The sequence below is a fragment of the Octopus bimaculoides genome, chromosome 10 (genome assembly GCF_046866305.1).
Source record: "Octopus bimaculoides isolate indiv1 chromosome 10, ASM4686630v1, whole genome shotgun sequence".
NCBI classification, from domain to species: Eukaryota; Metazoa; Mollusca; class Cephalopoda; order Octopoda; family Octopodidae; genus Octopus; species Octopus bimaculoides.
In genome coordinates this window covers 33,372,736-33,382,767 of record NC_142937.1, presented here as the reverse complement: position 1 = coordinate 33,382,767, position 10,032 = coordinate 33,372,736, and the positions used below count along the sequence as shown (strand labels likewise).

The 10,032-nt window shown below is 35.5% G+C and overlaps 3 protein-coding genes across 3 annotated transcripts in view; all 3 read left to right on the top strand.

The window, feature by feature from the left end:
• Positions 1 to 10,032, top strand: part of LOC106877315 (cytosolic carboxypeptidase 6-like) — a 1,751,930-nt gene that overhangs the window by 1,464,803 nt on the left and 277,095 nt on the right. The window lies entirely within an intron of this gene.
• On the top strand, positions 2,333 to 3,947 carry LOC106875076 (anaphase-promoting complex subunit 7). The gene has a single exon (XM_014923040.3). The coding sequence runs from the start codon at positions 2,405 to 2,407 to the stop codon at positions 2,852 to 2,854; it is 450 nt and encodes a 149-aa protein (XP_014778526.3). The 5' UTR covers positions 2,333 to 2,404; the 3' UTR covers positions 2,855 to 3,947.
• Positions 2,951 to 3,947, top strand: LOC149133523 (anaphase-promoting complex subunit 7-like). Its single transcript, XM_089358543.1, has one exon. It carries the CDS (start codon positions 2,951 to 2,953, stop codon positions 3,347 to 3,349), a length of 399 nt encoding a protein of 132 aa, XP_089214669.1. The 3' UTR covers positions 3,350 to 3,947.

Genomic DNA, 10,032 nt, shown 5'->3' with positions numbered 1-10,032 from the left:
AAACTCAGAATGTAAAGAAAGATGAAATACCCGTAAGCATTTCGTCCGACATGCTAACATTTGTGCCAGCTCGCCTCCTTAATACGTAGTTATATTGTTTTCTATTCTAGGCACAAGGCTCGAGGGGTCCAGTTGATTAGATCGACCCCTAGTATGCAACTGGTACTTACTTTATCGACCCCAAAAGGATGAAAAGCAAAGTCAACATCAGCAGAATTTCAACTCAGAACGTAAAGACAGACGAAATACCCCTAAGTATTTTGTCCAGCGTGCTAACGTTTCTGCCAGTTCGCCACCTTGCTAATATAAATAATATTGTAAGATGGCCAGCTGGTAGAATCATTAGCACACTATGCAAAATGCTTTGTGGTGTTTCATCCATCTTTACGTCCTGAGTTCAAATTCTGCCAAGGTCAACTTTGACTTTTATTCTTTCAGGATCGATGAAATAAGTACCTGTGCAACACTGGGGTCAATGTAATCGACTTAACCCCCTCTTCTGACTTTTCTGGCCTTGTGCCAAAATTTGAAATCAATATAAGTAATATTGTACTGTGTGGGAGACTCCTACAGATTTCATCTTTGGTTGGGGACCTGTTAACCTTCAAGATCTCCCTACATGATATCTAGGTTTAGTTATCCAACCAGAACTATTCCCCCACAAGAACATCCCCCACCATAGTTAATATGGTCACCTAGGTAAATAGAAACTATCTACAACCTCAAGAGAGCTTCTTGGGCATTTGGGAGAATCTAAGTCCCATATGCTCTTAGTGCTTATTGTTCCTGTACATCTGGCACATACAAGACGACTTTATCTGTTAATCTAATGCACCTCTTCCATGTCCACTGCACCTCTTATATGTCCATAGTTTACACTGGGTGCAGTGAATGGAATTTCTTCCAACTCCTTTCCTACACATTGAGCAGGGCCATTTACCTGACAGAAAGACTTTGGTCTTAGCTAGATTAACTTTAAGGCCGTTCGACTTCAGCTTTCGTTTCCATACCAGGAGTTTCTTCTTCTTCTCCAATTCTGCTAAAAATTCTGCAATAAGAGCAAGATCATCAGCATATATTAGTTCCCATGGACATCCAGTTTTGAATTACTCTGTTATGGCCTGGAGGACTATAATGAATAAGAGTGGGCTGAGAACTGAGTCCTGGTGAGCCCCTACCTGTATGTAGATTCATCACTGTATTCTTGGCCAACTCTCACCTTTCTGACAGCACCCCTGTACATGGCTTGTACAGCTTTAACAAGCCACTCCTCTACTCCTAACTTCCTTAGAGACCACCATATAACAGAGCGGGGCACTCTGTCAAAATTATATATGTATGTATAAGATATAACATATATGTATGTGTGTGTGTGTGTGTATATATATATATCATCATCATCATCATCATCATCGTTTAACGTCCGCTTTCCATGCTAGCATGGGTTGGACGATTTGACTGAGGACTGGTGCAACCGGATGGCTACACCAGGCTCCAATCTAATATATATATATATATATATATATATATATATATATATATATAAATATATATATATATATATATATATATATATATATATATATATATATGTATGTATATATATATATATATATATATATATATATATATATATATATATATATATATATGTATGTATATATATATATATATATATATATATATATATATATATATATATATGTATGTATATATATATATATATATATATATATATATATATATATATATATATATATATATATATTATGTATATATATATATATATATATATATATATATATATATATATATATATATTATGTATGTATATATATATATATATATATATATATATATATATATATATTATGTATGTATGTACATATATATATATATATATATATATATATATATATATATATATATTATGTATGTATGTACATATATATATATATATATATATATATATATATATTATGTATGTATGTACATATATATATATATATATATATATATATATATATATATATATATATATATATATATACAGTAATCCCTCGCCATATCACTGTTCACTTATTGTGCAGTCATTACATCACAATTCACCTATCATGCACTCAGTACATTGCAGATTTTTCTGGCTAATATAAGTAAATTTATTTTGCAAAATCCTCAGTATACCACGGGTTTCTGTGGTTGATAGGTATTTAGATTTTTTTAGATTTTAATTATTTCTGTGGGAGGTTTTGGAATATAAAACCTGTGATAGTTGAGGGATTACTGTATATATGTATGCATGTAATATATAAATATATGCATATATCCATACCTGAAAAATAATGTCCGACTTCTTTTCTCCTTGGGCGAGGCCCACTTCCTCAACGGTGACTACACACAAGCTATGCAACTCTTCCAAAAGGCTCACCTTACTGACCGTCTCAACGTGAAAAACATGGACACTTTGGCCTACCTTTACCTGAAAGAGAAAAAGATGACAGAACTGGAAAGTTTAGCAAACCATGTGATGTATGGCAACGAACACATCCCTGAGCCATGGGTAGTCATTGGCTACTACTGTATGGCCAACAGGAAGGTGGTAAAGGCTGTGCCGAAGGCAGTTTACTTTGCTCAGAAGGCATACACTATTGATAACCGAAACATTGAAGCTTTGCTCTTAAAGCGTTTTGCATTGCTTGAGCTAAAGAAGATGCAAGATGCTGCATCACATTTTAGGGAAGCCATCACGCTGGCCCCATACAGATTTGAAGCGCACAAAGGTTTAATTGACTGTTATATGGCCAGCCACCGACCCAGAGAGGCGATCAATTTAGCTGGGAAAGCAGTGAGATAGTTGGGTAACAATGCAAGATCTTTGACACTCTATGCCTCTGTACTGTCTGAAGAACCTACAACAGCAATAAAGGCCAAACAATATGTCGAGAAAGCAATGAAACTGGACAGTTCATATTTGGAGGCTGTGTATGTGATGACTGTGATACTGGGCAAGGAACAGCAGTACGACAAGGCTATTGAACTACTTCGCAAGACCCTGGTCCACCACAACACCTGCCATCTCCATCAAATGCTCGGGGACTTCCTGTCACAGACCAACGAAGCACTGGAGGCTGTCAATCACTACAGTATAGCCCTCAGGATGGACCCAGCCAATTTACCTGCAAAGGAGGGCATCCAAAGAATTGAGAAACAAACAGACAATGGCCTGGAAGGTTCATACGACATGGAGGTTGAAGATATGGAAGGCAGTGACAATGACGTCAACAATCCCCTGGGAGACCTAGAAGGCAGTGACGTCGAAAGCAACTGGTCGGAGACTGACTTCAGCTAGCAAACCAGGAAGCACTTCATGTGTTCCACCACCACCCCTGACCTTCAGTCCCCCACAACCCCATTTACTCCCTGGGATATTAGTTTTAAGAGAGAAGCAATACAGATCATCTCTTATCTGCACACACACATACACTTTCTCCCTCTCACCAGCCATTAACTTTTGTTCTTTGTCTTCTCATGCAACATTGCACTGCCACAACAACACAATTACTACCACCACAACACTGTCAGATGACACTACTACACTTCAATACAATTCTCTTATTACTGCCTCAACACAACCAAGCAACATATATTTTTGTTTGCGTGCGTGCGTGTGTATGTATATATGTATGTGTGTGTGTGTATATATATATGTATATATATATATATATATATAATGTATGTGTGTGTGTGTATATATATATGTATATATATATATATATATATAATGTATGTATATATTTGCCATGTTGGACCACTGAACTCTAGAAGTTTTTCTCATTCTTTCTCTGTTTATTTTCTCTTATTCCTCTCTGTTGAAGAGCATAGGCTCGAAATATAAAAGACTTTTTCATTTTTCTCAAACGTCAAACTAATACACTTGCTTGTTCATACACCTGTCTTTGTCTTTTGTTTTTCTATAAATTTCAACTATATATACATACACACACACACACACACACACATACATATATATATATATATATATATATATATATATATATATATATATATATGTATATATATGTGTGTATGTATGTATGTATATATATGTGTGTGTGTGTGTGTGTGTGTATGTATGTATGTATATATATGTGTGTATGTATGTATATATATATGTGTGTATGTATGTATATATGTGTGTGTATGTATGTGTATATATATATATCTGTGTATGTATATATATATATGCATGTGTGTGTGTATGTGGGTCGTACATTGGGCCTCACCGAGGCGATGACTACTGACCGAGACCTTTGGAAATGTGCTGTGCGTGAGAAGACCCGGCAAGCCAAGTAAGATCGTTGCCAGTGCCCCTGGACTGGCTCTTGTGCGGGTGGCACATGAGATGCACCATTTTGAGCGTGGCCGTTGCCAGTACCACCTGACTGGCCCCTGTAGGATTTTCGAGCGAGATCGTTGCCAGTGCCCCTGGACTGGCTTGTGCGGATGGCACATAAAAGACACCATTTTGAGCGTGGCCGTTTTCGTGCGGGTGACACGTAAAAGCACCCACTACACTCTCTGAGTGGTTGGCGTTAGGAAGGGCATCCAGCTGTAGAAACTCTGCCAAATTAGATTGGAGCCTGGTGTTGCCATCCGGTTTCACCAGTCCTCAGTCAAATCGTCCAACCCATGCTAGCATGGAAAGCGGACGTTAAACGATGATGATGATGATGATGATGATGATGATGATGATATATGTACATACCGACATATATATGTATATATACATGCACATATGGGTACAGGGCATCAAAAAGACGTTGAACACAATGAGAAACGAAAACATAAAAACAAAACATAGAAAACGAATTTCTTTGTGAACAAGGAAACAAACAAACAGAGAAACGAGACATGTAACATAAAGAGTATACCCCTTCGTCAGTTGTCCTTGTTTCAACTACTCCGCGTTTCGAAGGCAAGGACAATATGCAACTTCGTTGAAACAGTCCTTCCTGCAAAGCAAATTAAATAAAATTTCGGATTTTTTGCGGAGAGTGAAAGTGTTAACAAGAACAGGACAGTGAGAACAAGACAGTAAAAAACAGTAAGAACAGGACAGTGAGAAACAAGACAGTAAAAACAAACGGTGAGGACTGTTGAGCCAAGACGATAGAAAAATTATTATGAACGCTTGGTAGACGAGCCATGAGAGAAGAGACAGAAAATGATGTATGTATGTATGCATGTGCATTTGTGTGTGTGTGTGTGTACAGACATACACTCAAATGCATACATACATACAAATATGTTTGAGAAAAATAATTACAATATTAAGTTAAAGAAAGTGATATTCAAATCCTGTTTAAGATAGTAACATCCTGTCTTTTGAATAAACACTTATATACACATTAGTTAATATTAATTTAAGTAAACATACTTACAACTGTTATGTTTATTATACTTAATTCATGTACTTATATAGATTTTGGGGTTCTTTTTTTGTTGTTGTTATATATCTTGTTTATACATCTACACACTCACAATCATATATAAATGCAGTTTATATACATGTGTATATATGTGCATGCATGGACATGTGTATTTATATAAATCAAAATATGTGTATACACTGATAATGCTACATAAGCTGAAATTGTATATCTATATCTTTCAATCTATCTAACTACATGTGTATGTGTAGGTGTATATACATATATATTTTAAATATTCTATATGGGCAGACACACGCTTACACATTAATATGTTTTGTGCAATGTATGTATATTTAAGAATATGTATATACTCCTACACACTTCTACACACATGTATATACACAGACATTGCTATACATGTATGTGTTGAGTGCACATGTATATGTGTCTACAATATGTACTTATAATGCCTCAACTACATTAGCTGCCATTGTTTATCTGAGAATGGCCATTTCACTAAAACACTCCACAAATGCATTAACTTTTTATTGGTAAGCCATAAATAAAAGCTATATAACACACAAACATTGTCTTTCTTTACCATTTCTATTTTTTAGGGTTACTTCTTTTTGTTTTTTGTTTCTATTTACTTTTTCATATCACCAATATTATCTTCATAGTCTACAACAATTATATGCCCTTACAATGAGAAATCATAACAATTCTTTCATAAAACGAGATTTTTATGTGTATCTATTGTTGTTATTCAGATTTTATTGACATCATCATCATCATCATTGTTGTTACTATTATTACTATTTATTATTATTATTATTATCAAAACTAATGTTCTAATTGTTATGAAAGTGGAGTATTATTAACAGTAGATGTGATACAATGCCTTGTACCAACTTTTCAACATTCCAACTTCAAATTACTTTCCCCTGTAACGAGATTAATAAAATAAGTACCAGCAATATTCTGGCGGTCAGTTGAACCAAACCCTCTCTTCCTTTCCCTATAAATACACAAACATGTATCACCACTGCTGCTATCATCATCCATAGCACTGGTAGAACACTAAACAAAATTTATTGTGACCTGTGTTCAAATCCTAGAAGTTCTGAGTTCAAATCTTTGTCTTTCATCATCTTCGGGTTGATGAAATAAAGTACCATTAACTACATCCCTATCTCCAAATTTCTAGCCATGTGCCTAAATGAGAAACAACTATCATTGCCCATCATCATCATCATCATCATCATCATCATCGTCGTCGTCGTCGTCGTCGTCATCATCATCATCATCATCATCATCATCATCATCTTTGTGCTATTGCTGTTGTTTTGCATGTATTTCTGTTATTGCATTAACGTAACAGATTTATTGTAAAACTTTGCAACAACTTGTAAAATCAGGGTGATTAAGAATATATATTTCCATGTATTCTTTTATTTGTTTCAGTCATTTGCCTGTGGCCATGCTGGAGCACCGCCTTTAGTCGGACAAATCAACCCCAGGACTTATTCTTTATAAGCCTAGCACTTATTCTATCGGTGTCTTTTGCTGAACCGCCAGGTTACAGGGATGTAAACACACCAACATCGGTTGTCAAGTGATAGTGCTCGACTAAAGGTGGTGCTCCAGCATGGCCGCAGTCAAATGACTGAAACAAGTAAAAGAGTAAAGAGAGAGAGTATATATATATATATATATATATATATATATATATATATATATATATATATATATATATATTTACACACGCACACATACACACACAGATGTCTTGTATGTATGTTTTTTGCTATGATTATATGAATATGTATTTATGCAATGCTTGTGCATATCTTTATATATTTATAGTATACTTCAGTATTATTTAAGTTCATTATTTTTTACATTAGGGCAATGGTGAAAAATTGAATATAAGAAGAGTCAATTTTGAATATTCCTTTCTCAAATGTTACAGATTCCAAATATTTGGCCATTTACATACAAATGACATATTTGGTGACACCACTTGGACCAGGTTGTTGGCAATATCAAACATCTTAACGATTGTCATGGCCCAGAAATGTGACTCTGTATCATGTCACTCACGCACATACATTCTTGCAAGCATTTGTATTTCTTGAAGTCATTTTACATTGTTTACAGTTTTGTTATGGAGGCATAATGGCCCAGTGGTTAGGGCAGCAGACTCGCAGTCATAGGATCGCGGTTTCGATTCCCAGACCGGGCATTGAGTGTTTATTGAGCAAAAACACTTAAAGCTCCACAAGGCTCATGCAGGGAATGGTGGCAAACCCTGCTGTACGTTTTCACCACAACTTTCTCTCACTCTTACTTCCTGTTTCTGTTGTGCCTGTAATTCAAAGGGTCAGCCTTGTTACACTGTGTCATGCTGAATATCCCCGAGAACTACGTTAAAGGTACATGTGTCTGTGGAGTGCTCAGCCACTTGCACATTAATTTCACAAGCAGCAGGCTGTTCCGTTGATCGGATCAACTGGAACCCTCGACGTCGTAAGCGACGGAGTGCCAACAACAACAACAGTTTTGGTATCTGTAGTATCCAGTTCTTTGTGACAACAGGTATGTCATCAATTTTCCAGAGTACTAATAAACTAGCTTGGTGACTGCATGCAGTACCTGTATAATAGAAAGTCCATATTGTACCTGTATTTTGTGGCTTATTTCTGTTTAACTCGTACAAGCGCGTATGAGATCTTATGTTCTAATCGTAATAATTTAATAATTTACATAGAATATTCAAACATGAATCAATAGAAAGAAAAAGGGCCAGTATATACTACATCTATATTGAATTATGTTCCACCCTTATAAATTAGTGAGCTGTTCCTAATGCAAGAAACCAATATCATTAATATTTCAGCAGTTGTATTGTTATAGTGTTAGAAGAATTTCACTGCAAATTGAAGGTAGTTCTGTATACTTGAGTTATCTAGCATCGTATTTTGTAATGTATTGAAAGTACTCAATGTAATATGTGTATATGCAGTACCCAGGAGAGTTTCTGTGTGTGTCTGTGCCTGTGAGTGCGTCTCTGTGAATGTGTGCGCATGCGTGTGTGTAAGTATGTGTGTTTGGGTCTTGGTAGTATAAATATATATATATATATATTTGGCTGCATCTCTTTTTACCTTTCTCAAAGCACTCATTGTTATTGATAACTCTAGTTCCATATCTTTATATTTGGATAGTTTCTCAATTTCTTGTAAAGACATATTGTTGTCATCCATTTGAATAAATGTATTGAATACTAGATGCCTTTTCTTATCCTGGTGGTCTTTGTCAATAATATCTGGACAATTTGCCTGTCTGAGTAAACAGGCATATACCCAAGTATAGCTACTTTGTCATTCTCAGAAACCATTGGTTGTGTGTGTTTTTATACCATTTCATTTCTGTGGTTATTTCCTAATGTTGATATAGCTTCTAATGCATGAAAACTTCAAATATGTCATACCTATACACACACACACATATATATATATATACATGTATGTATGTATGTTTATTGTTGTTCTTTTTGTTGTTGTTGTGATTGGAGCTGGCAGAATTGTTAGAGTATTGAAAAAAAAATGCTTTGCAGTATTTTTTCCAGTTCTGTATATTCAAAGTTCAAATTCTACCAAGACTAACTTTGCCTGTCACCCCTCGGAGTTCAGTAAAATAAAGCATCTGCCCGGTACTGGGGTGTGTGGTACTGACCCTCAAAATTTCTGGCTTTGTGCCCAAATTGAAAACCATTATAATTACTATTACCATTAGGTATGACAAGATGATACTACTTTCATTACACTTGTTCCATTTCTGGTGATGGTCACTATGTATGCATGCATGCCTTTCTCACTAAAACTAGGCAGCAAAATACAATTATATTATTTCCTTACAAAACCACATATTTTACAGTTGTGTTGTGTATTATCATTCACTTGATGTTTTGGTGGGGTAGTTCTTTTTTTTTTTCGTAGTTTCTGCTATGAAGGATTCATTCCTTAGCCACAGTCATAACCTTTTGCTCACAGCTTTAATTCTAAGTCTCTCGGTCAGTGTTCAGTTTTGTTTTCTTATTCCACTTCTGCCATACTTGTTTAATGGAGTATAAAAGCATGGAAAGGATTTCTGGAGTAATAACCTTTAGCACATTGCATTTTCTCTAGGATTGTTGCCCCTGCCCTGTTATTACAGGGGAGAAAACTCATATGATGGCATGATGCACCTAAAGTATGCTAAAGGTTAATGATGATGTATCATCATAATTATCATCATTCAATGCCCATTTTCCATACTGGCATATATCAGATGGCTTGATAGGGTCTGGCAAGCAACAGAGCTGTGTTGTACTCCTGTATTAGTTTTGATATGTTTTCTACAACTGGATACCTTTCCTCATGCCAACCACTTTACAGTGTGCACTGGATGCTTTTTCATGCAACCAGCACTAGTGTGGTCATAATTTAACTTGCAAGAAAGCACAAGGAAAAGGAAAAGTTCCCCTCAACTAATGGTGAGCAGGGTTATCGAGAGGCAAGGAAATGGTTCTATACCAAGTGTCGAGAGGCTAAAAAGT

Coding starts and splice junctions, on each gene's coding strand:
- LOC106875076 (XM_014923040.3), top strand. CDS start 2,405: ATGCAACTCTTCCAAAAGGCTCACCTTACTGACCGTCTCAACGTGAAA.
- LOC149133523 (XM_089358543.1), top strand. CDS start 2,951: ATGAAACTGGACAGTTCATATTTGGAGGCTGTGTATGTGATGACTGTG.